Genomic DNA, 20,675 nt, shown 5'->3' on the forward strand with positions numbered 1-20,675 from the left:
GCAAAACTTTTCGGATGATCTCGTATCGTTATAGGGTATGTTGGAAAATTATGGAAAGTATGATTTGAGGGTACTGAAGTCTACAATTTATAGTAAAGTGTGACTTAATTAAACCCTTTCGCTTCCAGGGTGAATGTTAGAATGGCGTCCTGTGAGGTGGTACATTGTAGGAAGTTGTAAGAATTTAACTGTATATCAACCACCACCATAGCAACGTACCCATGAGCCAGTTTAGAGAAATTGTTAGGTTATTTGTGGTCTGTCACTGTTAATCTATCCTAACCCCTCCCTTTCTCCCTTTCCAACGTGTTACCTCCTGCACCATCACCAGCACTTCTTTTCTTTCGCGAGCTACCATCGCCACAGCCGTAATCTGAGAGAAAAAAATGTAATCAATGAATCAATGAATCTTAAACGAACGAACGAATGAAGAGATGCAATGGATGGATGGATGGATAGATGGGTGGGTGGGTGGGTGGATGGATGGATAGATGGATAGATGGGTGGGTGGATGGATAAATGGATAGATGGGTGGGTGGATAAATGGACGGACGGATGAATGATGGATAGATAAGTTGTAACAACTCGCAAGTAAAAGCCTCTTGGTCAGTAATGAGTTTCAGCGTAAATAACCACAGAAAATCTTATTTTGAAGTTGCTCCGACTTACAAGAAAACGTAAATAAGGGAGGAGTTTGAAAACTCAATGGATACAAAACGCTTGAGAGGAAACAGCTTTTAACGTTTCAATTTTCAAAGATGTAATGTGGGATAAGCTGTTTCCAATGGATCTAGCCTGAGAGCAAGCTCTCGATTTTGGGAGGCGCGAGAAGTCACCCAAAAACCTCTCTCGCGTTGTCTTGCGGCACGCTTCGCTCGCCATAAGTAAAAGCTTGCTCGCAGGCCACAATTTACCATGATGCTATCAGTATTTTCCGCACCTTCTCGTTTAACGCTAATGACGTTTTCAGTCATCAAAACAACACCAGCATTCTTAAAATAAAAACAACAACAACAATCAGTGTTTTATGATTCTGCATTGGAGGAAAGTAGATTTTTTTAAAAAACATGTGTTGTTAATAGAATGATTCAAATTTGCCACCAGTATCTTTGCTAATATATAATATCCCCTAAAATTATTTTTGTAGCTCTGATACTAACCTTGAAGATATCCTTGCTGTTCTTTCCTCCACCAACACCGCACCCAAGGTCGAGAGCCTCCGCAGTTTTGAAAATCTGTGCGAATGATTAACAATAAGCAAATTTAATTAGAGACTCAAACAGCGGTTGAAAAGACAGATTTGCAGCCACATTGATTAAATTGAGTAGTCTTTTGAATCTAGTAGTAGAATAAATCTAGCCCCTAGGTACTCGGGACAAAGACAATTTTGTATCACATCTCCTACATAAACATCTTGGAGCTATTCTTCCAAAGTCCTTACACCCCTCCCTAGTTAAGACGTTGACTTTCAGTAATATGAGAAACATTGAGGATTAAATGTCATTTAAGGACCTCTAACCGCGGCCGAACTAACTCAGTCGACAGAGAGCTTGACTGCAGAGAGGGTCAGGTGGTGGACTAGATCCTAAGAGTCGATCTTAAAATATCTGAGAAATGATCGATGATACTGCCTTTTCCTTGGCTTGGATGATGACAGTCCCGTCTCCACTAGGAGACGTAAAAACAGTGTCTGTGATTATAAGTACATTCAAATAAATATAGTACATTTTCCTTTCTTTTTTTTTTTTTCAATTGGAAAACCAATAAAGTAAAGTAAAATGACGGGAAGTGAAGTGAAGTAAAGTAAAATAATAATAATAATAATAATAATAATAATAATAATAATAATAACAATAATAAAAAGTAAAGTACAGTAAAGAATTCTCGGACCTACAGTAGTACCTTGCAGCTGTAGTACTTACTCGCTTTTTTGTGAGCCTGTTGTCATTTCGCAACAGGTAAACACTTTGGTCCACACTGAGGAGCCCCAATCTCGTTCCTTCAGGAGCCTTAATGCCCAATTTGTATTGCATTCCTGGTTGTATTTGAACTTCGTTAACTTGAACAGGTGAGCCATCCGGTTGAATTTTGTAAGCATCAGGGAAAGTAACCTATATAACAAGAGACAGTAATAAGACGATTCATGCCATGTAAAGGAATTCGGATTTAAGAATTCGGGAATCCAGAATCCTGGGCTTTGGAATCTGGAATATAGCTCAAGGAAAGACTGGAATTTTTATCACCTCAGTTGGAAGACTGTCTTCAACTTCAAGCAGAATGCTGTCAGCTACAACATTTCCATTATCGTCAATGTAATAGCCAATCAGACGCGCCGATGGAGACATTTGTGGAGATATACGGAAGGACCAGCTTCTGAACATCCCGTCAAATGGATCCGTTGTGTTGTGGGAGAGAATCCGACCCCGAGATACCACCTAAAAAAAGAAAAGAACACAAAAAATGTTACACTCATTGAATATATTTTCGAAGAACAAGGAGGAATGATTGATCCAGTGATTTTAACAAGGCAAAAAAAAACAATATCCTTTCCCAATAGCGGTTAATAACATGACGTCAAGGCGGCCATATTGATGCATCGCAAACAAAGTCACGGCGGCCATTTTGGTGTACCAAACTATTAAAAGCTGAACTCTATTCTTATGTTAGTCTAACAATTTTTTTCCTCCAATAGACTTAATTCACGATATCCGCCATCTTTGCACGCCCTTTAAGACTGATGGGAACAATGTGACGTGTTTTTTTAGATGCACAACGTGTTAATGGCTGTGCAACATGATATGACGTTGCCCGTGTAATCAAAATTTTAGAGTGCAAATGGACATTAGGTGTGTAGTTTTAAATAACTGAAACATGTCGAAATGCAATTATGTCTATCAACATGACACCTAACGTCTTTTTTGATAGGGAAACAGCTGAATAGGAGTAATTTATATTCATTTTTGTTCTTACCGCAAAAGATAGTCTTCTGGGACCATCGTTGACACTTCTATAACTTTCACACTGTATTTTGCGACCAACCTATGAATAAAACAATTTAGCATTTTTAATAAGTTAGAATAATAACTAATTATAAGCAGTTGATGCCATTCGATTGTTCATAAATACAGTCTAACCTCTCCTTACGGACACCTCTCTATTACGGACAGTTTCTTTGGTGCCAGAAATGCCAAAAATCATATATTCCCTACCTCTATAACACGGACACCTCTGTAAAGTAGACACTTGGCTGTGTCCCTTTGGCGGAACTTCTCAAAATCATAGACAACGATATACAGCAAAACCCGCGACTAAGAACCTGCATTTTCCCAAGTTAGAATAAACAGGTTCTTACATAAATGGTAATTAGCAGAAATTTAGGCTAGGTGGGTACTCAAAACACCGTCTTATTTTCTGAAGAAAAGAATACATTGGCAAGCTGTGGTATATTCAGCATATTCCTTACATAAAATCTGCATACCCTTACATTGCATGCAGTTGGAGTGATAAGACACCTATGTCTACAAAGAGGATCCTGCATGTTGACTTATCTTAATTGCCCAAGATCTTATTGCCCATAGCTTAAAAAAAACACTTTCAAATTTTAGGCTAAAGAGGTTCTTAGTCGCGGAGTGCGTTAATGAGTGCGTTCGAGTTTAGATTCTTCGCGATAATCTTGCATCCTAGGGCGGTTAGTCGACAGAACTGGCCTGAACCACAACAGAACCACAACATACCGTAAAATTCCGAAAATAAGCCCCTCCAAATATAAGCCCCCCGAACCGGCAAGGCAAAAAACCCTCCGTTAAATCGCCCTTCCCAATATAAGCCCCCCCCGGGGGCTTGTACTTGGAAAATTGCCCTCAAATACAAAGTAACACAAAGCAAAAACGGTAAATTTACTTCCAATTATGAGGCTAACCCAATCGGTTTTGAAACGCAAATTTCCCTCCGTAGATAACCCCCTCCAAAAATAAGCCCCTCAAAAAAAGCCTTTGAAAAATATAAGCCCCGGGGTTTATTTTCGAAATTTTACGGTATTCCATAACCGTTTGCAAGTAGCTTAAATAACTATGATTTGGGTTAAAATGGTACACCATACCTTTCCTGGTTTTGTAAGCTGGCGAACCATGATCAGAGGACTTCCTTGAGGACCAAACGGCCTCACCAACAAATTGGCCAACGCGTTCTGGTCTTTTTGCAGCTTTCCGTTGTCAGTGTTCACCTAAAAAAGGCAAATAAAGGAAGCTTTTAACAACACACTGTTCATTCTCATCTGACAACCCAAACAATAACTCTAAGCATATTGGGAAGCGGAGCTTTTGAATGGAATGTTCTTAAAGGTCGGTACACACTAGGGGACATGTCGATGCAAAACTTCGAGGGGATAAATCACTCGGTGAGTACAGGTCGGGCCATAAGTTGCGTGACACATCGCAGCGACAAATCGCTTCGTGTGTACTGGTAAATTCATGTCTAAATCTTTGTCTCAGCAACGGAATTTTGTCGCCGCAACAAGTCGCACAAATTCAGTCTGATTTGATTATGTGCGACTTGTTGCGGAGACAGAGATTTTCAGAAAAATTCTCCAGTACAGACAGAGCGATTTGTCGCCAGTGTGTTCCGACCTTAAAACTTACAACACAATGAAAGCATTAAACGATGAAAAAACTGGCATCTGAGACCTTTGTCGATCAAAGTTGAAAATAGATTAAACAACCACGGTTTTGCGCATGCGCTCTCTACGGTGATCGTGATTATGTTAAGACGGTCGGTTTGTCAAACTTTGAATTTCGGGAAATTACGGACCACACTTAAGTTCAGAAAGAAAAAGAAAAATTTGTCGCCTTGGGTGTGCTTCCTCCATGTCCCTCCACAAAACGCCTTTGTTGGATTGTAAACACTGAGAGACAAAGAAAAGGGTGAGGCCATAGGCAAAAAGGAAAATTTAAAAAACAGTAAGGGCTTTCAAATAATAGCGCATAAAAGTGATACAGTTCTCCATCCGGGGTGTTTTGTGATAACTTATATATTTAAATCGTGTAAAAAAAAATTAAAGACATCAATTCGAGATGTTTGTTAGGGTTAAAGGAACTACCGCTTCTTGTCCCTTTGACAGGACAACAATTACGCTAAAACATTTACGTTAGAACATTTTAGCATCCTTGGCCACATGCTCGCTTGTTCCCAGGGCCTGTCGCTTCTGAAAACGGATGGAAGAAGTGGCGCCTCTGGAGGCGAGATTTCGCCCGCCACTTTTAACAAGGGATGAAAGCAGGTAGTCCAACTTACCTGACTGAGCTCATCAGTCCTTATTTTCCTATGCGAGCTCTTAGGTCTGCTGACCAACTTCTACTGGAGCAGCTAACGCACAAGCTCAAATTGACAGCGCATCTGTCTCTATCTTTAAAGATAAGCTTAAGACCTTTCTTTTTCGACAAGCATATTTTTAGACTTTCAATTTTTTTTCTTCTTTTTGATTTCTACGACTTTTAGACTTTTGATTTTTTCTATTCTTAGGATTTTTTACATTTTTTAGTGTATAGATTATAATGTATTTGACACTGTAAAGCGCATTTGGGCGTTAGGAAAATGCGCTATAGAAATAAATTATTTATTATTATTATTATTATTATTATTATTATCATTATTGAATTTGTAAATTATTGAATTTGTAAATGAATTTATTGAATTTATTGAATTTGTAAATGAATAGTGTTTTGATGAGTAGTGTCATGAATGAGTAGTGTCATGAATGAATAGTGTTTTGATGAGTTAATTAGATTTTTTGTAACAGCAGGTTGATTGTAAATAGGATTTTAATTGAGGTTTTGTAATAAAGATTTTATTATTATTATTATTATTATTATTATTATTATTATTATTATTATTATTATTATTATTATTATTATTATTATTATTATTATTATAAAGCACTGGTTACGAGAAAAAACGGGGTGAATCATTTTACCTGAATGGAAATGGGATCGCAATCTGAACAAGCGTCGATAACAAACTCGACTTCCCCGTGTTCATCCGTAAAGTCTCTTGAATTGGGGTCATTGTCAATTTTTCTTAGCTGTATCTTCACTCCATTTTGCTGCTCTCCATGAGCCTCGATCTGCATGGGCACGTTCTTGGCGGGTTGTTTATTTGGGTAGGTAAGAGCGACCTTGAAATAAAATACTAGCATTAAATACTGAAAAACAAATCTATGCTGCAATACGACCTGAACGCAGTGGCTGGACTGTTCTTAGTCGATGTACAATAGACCTTATTCACGCCATCTTTGCACGCGCTTATGAACCGATGAGTTAAAGGCGGGCAAACAACTGATAAAATTTGCCATTACACGAAATCGCGGTGATTTTTTTTTATTCTAGATAACATGATATGAACAACGTTTTATCTTAAAGACGACAAGAGCAAATTATGGCTTGAAGTGATCATTGTTACTTTTAAGAATGCATTATAAGCGACCGTAGATGTCCTCAAAGAAAGCAATAAGGGCACATAACTTGTCGAAACTCCAATTGTACATTTTGCATGATTAGTAAATCGTCGTCCCGTTTTAAGAGAATAAACAAGCTCGACTGTGATTATTCGTACTGGCAAAATTTTATAACCTGATTGCCTCCTGAAATACCACGCGGCATTGTTTTTATCCCATCAATCCTAAAGCGCGTGCAAAAATGGCGGATATCGTAAATAAGGTTATTGTTCTGGTTTTAACAAGTTCTTGACACTTTGTTGAAAGCCAGAAATAGTTTATATTAACCTTTTCGTTAAAAAGGAGTTTCTTTTTCTTGACGAAGCATACATCACGCTCCTCATGGCGGAAGGGGCTTAAATGTTTCATGTCAGACAATTTTGATAAATGCGCCTGCTCGTTGACAGTCAATATGTAAATCCGTTGAAATATCATAACGTGGTTTCCAAAATCATGACTTAAACTTCCCGGTCAAGCCTGTATTTTTCAAGCTCTATTTCAACCACTTAGGTTGTTCATTCTACTGCGAACATCATGGCCACTTTCATATCTTTATATACAGTTCAAAGTAAGATTCAGTTCATACATTTTCAGTTCATTTCATTTCCACCATCGGGTATTTTACGAACTCAAAATGGCCTGCTCTCCGATTACCTTGATTAGTTCAATGGAAAGAGCGTTGCAACCGGTCATGGCAAACTGTCAGGGTTCAATTCCCGGTCAAGCCTGTATTCATTGTTCAGGTCCTTTTTCAACCGCTAATGTTGTTCATTCTCATAGAAGATCATGTTCTTCACTTCCATATCATAACTCATACTAACATATTCAGTTCGACCGGCATACCTTCACTACAAAACGCAATCCTGGTTTAAAATACTTTGCCGTGTTGGCAAATTCAATGAGATATGGACTGGATGTAAATTGGCAAGACATATCCACTGCACTTTCTTTGTTGCCAGTCGCTTTTTCAATGACGTCAACTTGAACCTCAAGTCTGCTGCTTTCTGGAAACCACAAATTCCCTGGAAGGTCCCGGATGATCTGAAGTCGCTCTGTCAGTGTGGTTACACCACTCTGGTCAAGCTATATTAACCAAAAAAAAAACATACAAGACCGTTTAGTATACAGTTAACTTTCTCTTTCAGCCCCAATACTCACATACAAATTCTCGAAACTGATCGCCATAAATTTAAACAGCTGAGAGAAATTAATGAATGATCAAGGCACTTTCTCTGTGATGATCATTTTATTAATTCTCATAACCTAATCTCTTGACATTGTATGAATACCGTGAGGAGAAAATTGATGTTGGTCACTATTGGGACTTAAAGGGTTAAACGGACTCCTTTGGCACCGGCACTAAGTGTCCTTCTAAAAGAGATGCCCGTCTTATAGAGAGTCAAGTAAAGGGAGTGAAGAAAGGCAGGGACCAACTCTAGGTGTCCGTTTTACAGAGGTGTCCGTTAAGAGGGAGTCAACTATAATTCCAAAAAGTAAGACTGTCTATACTCCCGTTTTTTTTTCCGTCTTGTTGTTAGATTGATCGCTGCGTTTGAAAGACCGACTGGAAAACGCATTTTCTCCAGAGCGACGGGAATCAAGGACCAGGGAAAGGTACTCAACAAAGTTTTATACTCGTAGGCTACGCCCCGAGGTCCAACCCCTTACCCTTTTATATGCCTTTTTGGACAGAAAATGTATGTACCCCTTCCGTACACCTTCCATTAGCAAATGGTATCCCTTTCGCATACTTAGTTTAAAAGGTTGCATCCCTTTTGACTGCTGTAAAAGCACTGTCGTTAAAATATGAATAAATCACAAAAGCAGGAAATTCTCTCGACTTTTTCGCAGCCCTTTGAGGTCTTTTTACAGACGGAAAGACAGATTTCCCTGCCTACCCTTTTAAATACTTTAACTAGCGAAATCCCTACCCTTTTGTATACCTGATGAGGCATGAAAAAGGTACCCCTTTCGGGCGGAGCCTCCCCGTATAGGCCATTATAGGGAGTACCCCCTCCCCTCCGGGGCCAAGGAGGCTTAAAGCGTTACGGTGAAAATTTTCTTGTTTCAACCCGCCATCTTTTTACTAAAGGCAATTTTAAGGCAAATTCTCATTCTTCTCTTGAAGCCGCCAATCTTACTAAGTACAAAAAAGGGTTCAATTTAATACTAACAAACTAGGGACTAAATTTTAATTAAATAGGAAATCTTAGACAAAAAGGTGTTTGTATAACGGGACTTACAGAGATACTTAAACACTATGACTGGTCACTGTTAAAAAAGGGTTCAATTTAACACTAACAAACTAGGGACTAAATCTTAAAAAAGTTAACAGGAAAACTTAGACAAGAAGGTGTTTGTATAACAGGACTTACAGAGATACTTAAACACCATGACTAGTAACTGTGTCAGTTAACTGCAGAACTGAACAGATTAAAAGGACTGAAAAACTTACCACGATGGCATGCTTAGCAAAAGGAACGCTCGTGCCATTGCGTCCGGCTATGGCCAAATTCACAACGGCAGTGCCGATAACGGGCTTTCCATAAGTGTACCTTAAAAGAGATTGGCACAGGCGTTAACCCTTTAAGCCCAAATATCCACATACAAATTCTCCAAACTGATCACTATACATTTCCTTAAAGAATCAGTTGAGAGAATTTGATAACAGATCAAAGATTTTTCTCTTTGTGATCTTTTTTTTAATTCTCATAGACTTTGCTCTTGACAATCTATGCATATCGTTAGGAGAAAATTGATGTTGGTCACTATTAGGACTTAAGGGGTAAAGGGAGCATGAAATTCATCAAAATTCAAACAGAGGGAGCTGCCCCCAAACTCAGTGAAACATTTTTAAGGTAGATCGGTGGAACCTTTATTCAGGGGACACCCTCGGGACCAAGGCAAGTGTCCCCTGAATGGAGTTTGGGCTGGAGTTTGTTAATAATTAACCAACAAATTAAAAACATTTTCTTTTATTCTGCCTCGGATTCTGCTACAGTCATTATTTCAAGCTGTTAGATAATGTATAAAAAATCGTGATTAACTTATCCCTGCGATATTGTGTGTTGAATTGCCACAAGTGCAGCATATCGATTTAAGTGAAATAGTTTATGTTGTGAAAGCTGTCGTCATTGTGACTGGTGTGCACTTTTAAAAACTTATCAACGCTCTTTGTGGTCTGCAGCCACTTTTGAAGTGTTAAGGTTTCCCCTGAATGGAGGTTAAACTAGGGGGTTTCCGGGCCCAGAAAAAGTGTCTCAGACCTGACCACTGCGGATGTGCATGCACCAAAGGATGCACACGGAGTCAATGCAAGGTGCCCTCTTATGAGAGTCTGTGTGGAGTTAACTTACAACTGACAAATCGCCTAAAATTTAACTAACACCGACATTTGCCTCCTCTCTGTCTTGCCAACGGACAAAGGATCCGATTGTCCTTTATTTACTACGAGACCCGTAGCATTGTTCCACTCTTTTCGCCAGACAATGTGATCAAATGTGCATTTATATGGGTAATCGTCGCGGTAATCCTCTCTTACCTCTACCACGTCTGGTCAAAAACCACTAACAGATCGTCGCCATGAAACTGGGTACAAACTGCCAGTGATTGATAACTCCTCGATGGTTCTCTAGACCGGCTATATTCACACTACTTATTCACTTCCGCTACGGTCCGAATACCTGTTCACCCCGAACCAAAGTGTGGCACAGAACCTAACCGATATGTGACGCTCCACTTTAAAGATCGGCGCGGCGCAGCGTTGCTCCGTTACAGAAATCGCGCTAAATTAGTATAGGTAATAGCAAGATTTGTAGTGATATTTGGCATAAATACCACAAGTGATATTTTAAAATTGTTATACGTAATTTCACGAGCCGTTAGGCGAGTGAAATTTGAGACAATTTTGAAATATCACGAGTGGTATTTATGCCAAATATCACGTACAAATCTTGCTATTATTTGTTTATACTACTACCCACAAAAGGTTTGTAATTTTCACATGTAGGTGTTTCAAATTAAGCTGAAATACCACTGCTCTAAGCCAATTAAATTGCAGAAATTTCTCATGTAGTAGTATAAACGTTCTTATGTGTGAACAGAAGCCCTATTTAGTATGGTTTTTTGTGCCAGCGCTAAAGCTATCCGCCGTTCAGTTTGATGCGTCAGAGTCAGATCAGATGACATGGTGTATTCAGTAAGCTATAAAACAGTGCCACTACTAAAAACAACGAACAATGATATCATCCACCTGTATGCTAAGTTTTCACACAGGAACTTTTTAGAAAAATAATGATCAACCGAAGGAAGCTCGCAACCGCGGTCAATTATCTCACAAATTAACTATGCGGATGTAAGTAACGTACTCTGTCTTGGACATAAGGGTGTAGACCGTTTTTAGTATAGCATGAAGTCATTTATGTTACCGGGCCAGGGCCATGAAAATAGTCAATAGGGCGCTCTGTAAAGAAAATCCCCATTGTTTTGCTTTACAAAGTTGATACGAATACTTAAAAACAACACAAGAATTCCGATTGCTCATATTCTTGAAAGCATCTACAAGTGTACTAGCATTTACACATAGTCGTTGGAAAAGGTTAGGCAAGTACGCAGTCACTGTTATTCTATGAGGTCCTACCTTGTTGTAATGTTTATTCTGATCTGATTATCCGTTTTGAGGATAAAATGCGGTACTCTGAGTCTCACCGAGAACTTGGGGAGAACTAAAAAAACGATTATAGCATGGATAACAATTAGAATTATCATTCGAAGCAAATTTTTCTTTCTTTTCATTGGCCGAGAGCCCACCACGTGACCTGCAAATAACTGCCTACAAATAATGGTCTGCTCATGCGCAATGCCGTCCAACTGTGTTTGGCTGCAAATAATATTCTGCACATGCGTAAAGGAAACCGTGTTTTTCTCCTTCTTGCGATCGCTCTCGCGTGAAAATGGCAGATCGCTTCGCTTCCCAAGGATATTCATTAAAAAAAACAAACTCGGTGATCGAATGACAAAACAATTATTACGGAATAATGTCAAATAAAACGAAGGCGTGGTGGTCGAGCGGTTATACTTTTCAAATAATCTAATAAAAAAAATTCTTACCGTATTCCTTTACCTCGAATTGTACGGAAGTGTTGTGGACGTCCTTAAAAAGTGAGACAACTAAAAATGAGATAGGGTTCTTTTTTTCATTAACGGTATTTTTTTTCATTAACGGTATTACGTGGACAACAGCAAACTTACCTGATGACCATATATGGCTGTTATAGTCCAGTTACCCAGGAGAATAAAATCATTCAGCTCAAGTTTCTTTGATATGATTCCTTAATAAAAAGGAAAAAAATATCTCACATCTGAACGCATACAATAAAGTGATGATCCAACCTTGTTCAGTTCTGGGCGAGTAGGAGATAAATCTTGAAACAAATTAAGTTGACAAAGAACTTGTAGATGGCCTACCTGTACTCGAATCCTGGTCCTTCCACTGTTGGACTCTGATTCCCTGTGGGTTCTGAAAGGAAAACGGTTACGTTAGTAGTAGCAGCAATAGTAGCAATACCAGTGGCAGTAGAAGTAGTGGTATTAGTAGCGGTAGCAGTAGCAGTAGCAGTGACTAGCAATAGAAATAGCAGTAACAGTAACTGTAGCAGTAGCAAGAGCAGTAGCCCTATAGACATCAGTAGTAGTAGTAGTGGTAGTAGTAGTAGTAGAAGTAGAAGTAGTAGTAGTAGTAGTAGTAGTAGTGGTAGTGGTAGTGGTAGTGGTAGTGGTAGTGGTAGTGGTAGTGGTAGTGGTAGTGGTAGTGGTAGTGGTAGTGGTAGTGGTAGTGGTAGTGGTAGTGGTAGTGGTAGTGGTAGTGGTAGTGGTAGTGGTAGTGGTAGTGGTAGTGGTAGTAGTAGTGGTAGTAGTAGTAGTAACAGAGGCAAGAGCAGTAGCAGTAGCAGTCAGTTATAGTAGCAGTAGTAGATGGAGATACGTCTGGAGAATTTGTATATAGACGTTAATTCCTTGTTGGCCCTTAATTTTATGGGTCTTTAATTTCACGTTTTTCGCGATTGAAAAAAAACAGCGAAATTTCAAATCGCAAAAAAATTATTTACTTATAATAGCAACAACGTATACAGGATATGTACTGACAGTATCAATTGTCATTTTGTATCTTAAGTTGTGAAAAAACGTTACTGATTTTGCAAAGATTTCACACATTGCTTGTTCAAGTTTAACTAGAAGTTTTATAAAGAGCAGACTTTTCAACAAAATAAAATGAAGTTGCCAACGCTTAAATCGCAAACTTTAAAGCCCTTTTTCATAAATTAATTGCCTGTTGAAATTAACAATAAGGCAGACATTTAGGCTTAAAGGATGAACGGTTTAGCCGTACCTAGTGTTGGAGAAGTTTGGTGAATGGTTTGTTGGAAATGAAACTGCTTTTTGTGGTGGTGGTGACCTTAAAAGCTGACATATTAGTAGCAGCATTGTTGGTCAAAACACTTACATGGTGAGTCAGAGTAAAATGGGTTTGGTCTTGGTAAGCTGACATATTCGTAGCAGTATTGTTGGTCAACAGAGTTACATGATAAGCAGAGCAAAACGGGTTTGGTCATGGTAAGCTGACATATTAGTAGCAGTATTGTTGGCAGTGCCGGATCCAGACCTTGAGATAAGGGGGGGGGGGGGGGGGGGGAGAACGTCATCCAGACTCTTAGATAAGGAGGGGGCCGGTCCTCCCCCAAAAAAAAATTTTTCAGTTTGGTCTAAATATAAAAGGGGGGCCAGGGGCCCCCGGGGCCCCTGCCCTGGGTCCGCCACTGGTTGGTCAATAAAGTTACATGGTAGTTAGAGCCGTAAAATGGGTTTGCACAGTCTTGGTAAGCTGATATATTAGTAGCAGTATTGTTAGTCAATCGAGTTACATGGTAGTCAGAGTAAAATGGGTTTGGTCTTGGTGGTATATGGTTATGGCAGTTTTTGCTTGTTCAAATGATTTGGGATGAAGTGGAAGAAAAAAACGCGACATTAAACTTACCAGAACCATGATGGTTATCTGTTTTGGGAGAAAAAAGAAAAAAATAAAGGTTTAGAACTCGTGCAAGCCAGAAGCCATGCATTATGTAACTGGTTCGCCTTCTAATTTACCAGTTAGGATTCTTAACCACATTTTGTTCCATTTGAATTTTTTTGTTTCATAATTGCTGGAAAGCCCCATAAGAGGAGAGGATATTGATTTTAAATTTAAATTTAAGAAAGAGCGACAAATTGTACTCACATTTCTGCCAGAGGGTTTCATGCCAAAGTCAAGCGGAAAAACTCGAATTTTTACTGAAAAGAAAAAAGAGGAAATAAAGATGTGTATCACGTCAAAAAGTACGGCTCTGGATTGTATCTCATGCTCATCGTTTGTCAGTTTCATCGCCAGTGAAATAAAGGTGGTTTTTGCGAGACGTAAATATATCACTTTAATTGCCATTAAACGGCCACCCTGGGTGTACCGGCAAGTGGCCGCTTAATGAAGGTTGTCCCCTCATTAGAAGTTCGACATAAATTAGCATAATTTAATGTTTAGGAGAAACATCACCTTATTTTGAAAAAAAGCAAGCGATGGGAGCACTATTACTGGTTCACAATCGGTCGTCACCTTCTATTCTGGACTGTATTTTCCTTCAGCGTATTCTTGAAATGAAGCTAAACTACGCGCATCAAGCGCTTGATGGCCACTTAATAGATGTGACAACAATGAGAGAACTCTTGTTGAGACGGCCTAAAGGTGGCCATGGCCGCTTAATAGAGGTTTAAGTCCCCATTCTTTTCTACAATTATTTGGCGACTTTAAAGACTGGCCGCTTAATAGGGGTTGGCCGCTTAAAAAGCTATAAAAATTGGTAATCTATCTATCCGAGAAGGGCAACCAATGTGAAATATCAAACTTTCTAGCTAATGTGGGAGCCTGTAACCTGTGTTTAACTTGATAATAGACATCCATGTCATAGTCAATTGACAGCTGTCAAAACAGGGTATCTGCTGACAAGTTTCACATGACTGTATCGCGGGCTCAGGTGCCCTCTCATCGAGGTCACATGTTTTTTTTAAGTTTTCCGCTGACCAGTTGTTAGCTTTTAATTGATGATTTAAAGTCCATTGTGTCATGTAAAACCCCTAAGAACGTCTGCGTGGGAGGCTATTATAGCCCTGGCTAAATCTATATATTAGGAGGTTCAACTCTATGTGTCCTTCGTACCATCTTGTCTGGGAGTATAGATTGGTTTGTCTGTCTGTATGAAAACCATCCCGTCTTTGTAGCTCAAAAGAATCTGGGCTTCCTGTTGAAACTGGTAATGACCATCATCCGACTTGGCCACCAGATAAACATATTGTTTATCCACTGAGTTGGGGTCGGGCAGATCCTGAGGTTCAACCTGGATAAAACATCATAAACTAATTAATGTATAAAATCAGGAGCCGATTACTAATAAAATACAAAAATAATAGATAGCCGAAAGTTTGACGTCACTGATTAATCGGTGACTTTTGTCAAACCCTGAACTTAGGCTTTGAAGCTGCAAAAATGAGGTGTTTTACAATGCTTAAACAACAATAAAGATTGTTGATGTTGTTGTCGTTCTTGTTGTTTTTTAATTACTTCACAAGGAGATTGAAACTTGCGAGGCGTTTCCACCGAAAGCTGCCCGTTAAGTGCAATTTCCAGAGACCTTTTACCACTTATAGCTTGAAAGAGCTTGAGCAAGTACGAAAAAAGCATAGTAAAGTTTCAGCGGACAACAAGAAAAAATCAGACCATATTTCTCATCTTTTTTTACAAAATATGGAGGTGCTATTTTACGTACCTTCACTGGAAGAAATATGTTACTTCCTGGGGAATAAAAAATATAGAACAAATTATGTCACTGGTATAATTCTGCCTGGGATATGATCTGTTTTGCATACATAAAACTTACACAGTAACTCATGTTGAGTATAAAATTATGTCCTCCTGCATCACTCCCACCCAAGGGGCATTCCTAGGGGGTGAGGAAAAGAAAATGGCAAAAACTTCGAAATAAGGAGAAATAACTAAAGATTGCATCACCTTGATCTACACGTCCCTGTACTTGGGAGAATGTCTTTCGTCTGTGCGGGTAGTCCTGTAGATATAGCTTTACATTCACAGGGTTTCCAGCATCAAATATCGCAATGGAGACTTGCTCTGTGACCCCAATACGGAGCACATTCGGGGCCATGATTGCATACCTGCAAACGTTAAAAGAAAAGTTTTTTTCCAACCTCCTCTTTCCTAATGTCCGTCGTTCGAACTGCCTGATCACGAATTGTGTTCGTGCATGTTTCCTGATCAGAGCTAATTCATCGCCAATTTTTTTTTCCATTTTAGATCAAAGACTTGTCACGTGATATCGTGATATATTCCCAAGAACAAATTTTACACTTCCGTCAACTACGAAGTTCTTAAGCCCTGTGCAAACGGACACATCATTGTTGGCCAACCTCTCCCAACATTGTTGGATGTTACATCTTGCGTCCGTGTGCACACCCTGTTGCACGTTGTTGCGTTTTGTTGAGAGTTGTTCCCCAAAGCTTGAAAACGGTCAAACATACCTTATTATAGGAAATTAACGCGAAAGAGGAGGTAGAATTTCATAAAAAGGAAATTAACGCGATTATCTTGACCGAAATCAAAGGAGAAGATATTGACATCACTTCTGACAGCGACAACGATAAAGATGGACTCGAAATATTGTAAACCTTCGCCTTAGCTTTTGTGAAAGATGAAAAATAAAAGGTAAATGGAAAGAAAGAAAGCTTGTAGTTAATGTTTTTTAGGTGTCAAGAATGTCTGGACAGGTTCCAAAATTGGGGTTAAAATACAGGTAATTAAGAGCGCGGAAATTAACGCTGTACTTAATTAACGTCGCGGAAATTAACGCTTAACAAAATTAACGCGACTTAAATTAACGCGAATTTTAAAGATTCGCGTAAATTTCATGGAGCGTTAATTTACTATAATAAGGTACGTACAAACGGACGCAACAACTCTCAACACTTGGGCCAACAATGTTGCATCGGTTTACACGGGGCTTTAGGCGCTGGCCACGCTAGTATCCCCGATAACCCAGGTTTGTCTCTTCGGTTAGGCCTACAGGTCCACTGTCTACCGAATTCGAAAACGGAGCTTTTTGAGAACGTTCTCATACAGGCTTTGCGTATTAGCGTGGACGGAAAACATTTTGAAAAAGGAACTTTTAGAAAACACTGACGTCCCGAAAACAATAATCATGTGATTTCTCTACCAACGTTGCGCAGTTTTCGACAATAGTTTATTCGGCTTAGTGCGAACAGAACACATCTTAAATATTTGTTTTTAAATTATTCTGATCAATCATTCAATGCTGTCGGAAAGCGAAGGATCAATGCATTAGAGACCTTAATTTTTTGAAGTTAACAGAAAATGTTCCAAAGAGTTCCAATTAATACCCGAGTCTCGCTTTCCCTTCATTTTCGGAATATCCGCTTTATGAAACATGTTGAAGTTCACTATCCGCGTCATAACATAATATTCATTTCAAGCGGAAGCAATAACTACACCCTAGCTTTCCCTCAAACTCGATATTTACTTGCCCTGGTCATTTGAGCCTTTTTCGGCTCTTGTTTCTCAAGCGATAGCTGGTCATCATCACAATCACGACGACTAGTATTATAAACTTTTTCAACGACCTTTATGTAATTGTGCGCAGTGTACTCACGGAAAAGTCTCCCCTCTCTTTTGTGTTATATTTTGTTCACTGTTAAGATCTCGTTTTGAACGGTCGGAGCAAAGAAAAAGTGACACCTAATCATCAGAGGCGCGGGGAGGCGGGGGGGCTCTCATATCGAAGAGGTGGTGTCCCGTTTAGGGAAGTAAATTGCAGACTTCGATATCACTTTAGGGTGTGAAGGTTTGGAAAGCCGATGTATTAACGAATCCATGCTGGCATTGCCTAAGATGTGCGCAGAATGAATGAGCAGGGAAAGAAGAAGAAAGACGAAAGAAAGAAATAAGAGAAAACGAAAGCTCCCAAGCACAATGCCAACCGTCGCAATACCAATTACTATATGGCTTGTATCCGTCCGTCTGCGTTACAATGCTATTTTTATGGGTGGAGCAAATAACTTTTTGTTTTTTTGTTACAATGCTATTTTTATGGGTGGAGCAAATAACTTTTTGTTTCCCTTTGGACGTTTTTTAATTCCAGTTCTCCGACGAACATGCCTGCCCCCTTCACATCGAAATCACCCACCCCCGCCCGGGGCCTCAGTGCGAAGTACGTTCATAGTATATATAGCGTTGAAGTATGTTACTGTATCAGCTCGATTTCATAAAAGATGTGACATTTTACAGATGGATTGTGTAAAAACACTTCAATTTCTGTGACCTAACGACAGTAACGAGATAAGCTTGGGTGGTTGTTAAATCATATTGCTTCCGGTTTCAAAGTCAACTTGACTTGAACCAGCCGGTATATGATAAATCCCACGTTCGAGGGTCTTGGAGCTGTTGGAGGGTTTGTCTTGCTCGAAAAGTTGTTAAACCTTTCACTCGAACCAAACTTATTAACTTAAAGCATCAGAGAAATGAAATTTCGTCAGAACGTGGTACATTTGTAAGTACTGAAACGAGAATGAAACAGGAATGCTACAGCTGATGATATCAAAAGCAAAGATAAGCAAACTGTCCTCTCTCCAAAACTGTTGCTATACTTTTGATCCAAAATCTTGACTTAAAGGGCCTCGAAAACGTCCAAGTGTTGCGAATTTTTTCTTCCGGACTTCGTATCGGCAAAAGCAAAATGTTTACAAGAGTCTTGAATTGATCAGCTGAAACGAAATGTTGGTAGATTGTTTGTTGACGACAGAGCGCACTCGGCAACCTCGCAGTCCAACTGTCTCGCGCGAAAATTTGCCTTACTCATAAAGCGGTCGAAAAATTTGCCTTAGGAGACAGACAAGGAAGTCAAGGAAGTAACTTGTCAGTGTGGAAATTTTCTTCCACATATTAGCTATATATTATACATATTAGCTCGCGGTGCTAGATTCGTGAAACACCATAAAATAAGACGTAATAAAAACATGCACTTCAGTGTTACTTACTTTTTTGCTGATATGCATCCTATTACGACTAAGAGCAAAATAGATCGCAACATCGTGTCAAGGTGCTTCGCCATGCTTACAGCAAGGCTTTTGGTATCAAATGAATTACTTCCCGTCGAACCGTTCAGCTTTTAGTGACATGGCGTGATCCCGGACGGACAGGAATGATTGCTGAGACGTGTTATAGGATCTGGTTAAAGACGTGAAGAGTTGAAAGGTTCTTGCCAATGAATTAGCTTTACGTCAAGTGTCGATAGATTCGTGAGTATTAAGAGGTCACGTTGAACCCTTTTGAGTAAAAGGAAAAACAAATTGGTTAAATCACCGCAAGAAAGATTTCGATACGCTTTTGTAAGGGTCCGACGAGTAAGACTAGATTTCAGAGGGAAAAGCTTCAGTCCTGTCTGACCACAAAACGTTCAACTCTATCGACTCTAAATTGAAATGTTCAGGATTAGCGATTGAGGGGGCAAAACAAAATAAGTACATGGTAACACAAGACATGCCTCTGCACATTGTTTTCGATAATTTCACTTCCTTTTTTACCAAGAATGTTACCATAAATTGTATTACTCTTCGTCGAATTTTTTATTTCTAAGACGCTGTAATGCATTTAAAAGTCCCTCTTTTCATTTAAAAAGACTGAAAGGAAAAAAACTGGAAAAGTAAATGAATTTTTTTACCAAGTAAGTCAGGGTAAAAGACCGTCCGGTCGTGAATACGGTATGTTTTAACAGCGCATGAGTTCCGATGCGAAAAGTTTTCAGGTAAGAAAGACCTAGTCTTTTTGTTCTACCTGGCGCTCTGATTGTTGGATCATTCATATTTAGTTTATGTTCTGTGAAAAGACTGGGTACAAAGTGCCCTTACTGACTTGGCACTCGTGTCAATTTTTGTCACGACATGTTCACTGACTATTCAACAATTCGTCGTCTACCAGCTCTACCACCGAAATGAATAGCAATTTTCAAATACTGGTTTTTGACTGAGCACCTCCACTGTACGTGGGAGCAAACAACAAACTCCACCCAAGAATGGGGTGGCTTACGGGGTTAGAACCCGCGCACGTAGCCATCCCTGTTGGAAGGCAACAGCTCTAGCCCTTGTACCCTCTTCTCCCTCGTGCTTATAACTTTTGTAATGTAGTGAGAAGCACTCTAGACCCGAGGGAGCCCATTAAGAAAGGAGCAGAGATCATGTCGTCGTCTTGTTTCGGAGCTCTCGATTGACAAATTTTGCCCCGTTAACTGATCAAATTTGAGGTATAATTTTCCCGGGGGGGGGGGTACTTGGGTAAATTTTTGCTGGGTATGTGCCGCTAGCCTCTCAGAGCCCCAATCCCATTATAGTCTATTCTGTGGCCAATTACAGATTGCATCTTTTGGGCAAATATGTAATTTTTGCAATCCCAACTTAGTCACTTTCTATTTTTTGTGAATTGACCCATTTTTTAAACTCAATGAAGAAAGGAGCCCATAACCCTGAGGAAGAACACTTTAATTTTCACCTACAGGACGAACATTCTGGTACGTTTGCAAACCGTAAGTACGAAGAACTGTCTTACCGCAAAAATCTGAAATGTGCGACCCCATTTTAGTCAATACTGTCGTGAAAATGCGACCCCATCCACTGACACATCCCCATTAGCCTCTTATAAGGAAGTACCCCCCGGGATAATTTTCTCCACAGAAGAGAAATGTTTGGACGATTTAACACAGAGTGCAGCTCGAGGAAGATATCGGTAACTAGACAGTTTATCGCCTAATGAACATTAACGAGGCCGGTATTGACATCATCGTCGACTCGGAAACTCAACGAGGGAAGCCCTATGGAGTAGGGGTTGAGATTCAGACTGTTACAACCAGGCCAGGGAGAAAGTACGGGATGCCAAAGGCTCTAGCACCCCCCCCCCCCCTTCGACCCCCTCCTCCTGTTTCCCCCCAAAAAACAAGACCGTATTGATTAAAAATGTCCCACCGTAATCGAACTACTTTTACTCTGAGATACACTGTAAATGTAAACGAGATCTTTTTTGTCGAAAACT

At 39.6% G+C, this 20,675-nt stretch overlaps 1 protein-coding gene across 1 annotated transcript in view; it reads right to left on the reverse strand.

The window, feature by feature from the left end:
* LOC140936384 (complement C3-like) overlaps positions 1 to 18,787 on the reverse strand; it is a 41,965-nt gene extending 23,178 nt beyond the window's left edge. Inside the window, exons 1-20 of the mRNA XM_073385846.1 lie at positions 18,632 to 18,787; positions 15,579 to 15,739; positions 15,337 to 15,362; positions 14,730 to 14,907; positions 13,761 to 13,813; positions 13,521 to 13,538; positions 11,954 to 12,005; positions 11,738 to 11,817; positions 11,597 to 11,639; positions 11,127 to 11,211; positions 8,943 to 9,042; positions 7,331 to 7,570; positions 5,969 to 6,169; positions 4,100 to 4,222; positions 2,971 to 3,039; positions 2,244 to 2,435; positions 1,923 to 2,111; positions 1,161 to 1,235; positions 941 to 992; positions 323 to 373 (exon numbers count right to left, since the gene is read on the reverse strand). Of these exons, the coding sequence (XP_073241947.1) occupies positions 323 to 373; positions 941 to 992; positions 1,161 to 1,235; positions 1,923 to 2,111; positions 2,244 to 2,435; positions 2,971 to 3,039; positions 4,100 to 4,222; positions 5,969 to 6,169; positions 7,331 to 7,570; positions 8,943 to 9,042; positions 11,127 to 11,211; positions 11,597 to 11,639; positions 11,738 to 11,817; positions 11,954 to 12,005; positions 13,521 to 13,538; positions 13,761 to 13,813; positions 14,730 to 14,907; positions 15,337 to 15,362; positions 15,579 to 15,739; positions 18,632 to 18,705 (2,062 nt within the window). The 5' untranslated portion in view covers positions 18,706 to 18,787. The remainder of the gene's footprint in view (positions 1 to 322; positions 374 to 940; positions 993 to 1,160; positions 1,236 to 1,922; positions 2,112 to 2,243; positions 2,436 to 2,970; positions 3,040 to 4,099; positions 4,223 to 5,968; positions 6,170 to 7,330; positions 7,571 to 8,942; positions 9,043 to 11,126; positions 11,212 to 11,596; positions 11,640 to 11,737; positions 11,818 to 11,953; positions 12,006 to 13,520; positions 13,539 to 13,760; positions 13,814 to 14,729; positions 14,908 to 15,336; positions 15,363 to 15,578; positions 15,740 to 18,631) is intronic.
* Positions 18,788 to 20,675: the final 1,888 nt, after the last annotated feature.

Source organism: Porites lutea, chromosome 5 (genome assembly GCF_958299795.1).
Source record: "Porites lutea chromosome 5, jaPorLute2.1, whole genome shotgun sequence".
In the NCBI taxonomy this organism is placed as follows: domain Eukaryota; kingdom Metazoa; phylum Cnidaria; class Anthozoa; order Scleractinia; family Poritidae; genus Porites; species Porites lutea.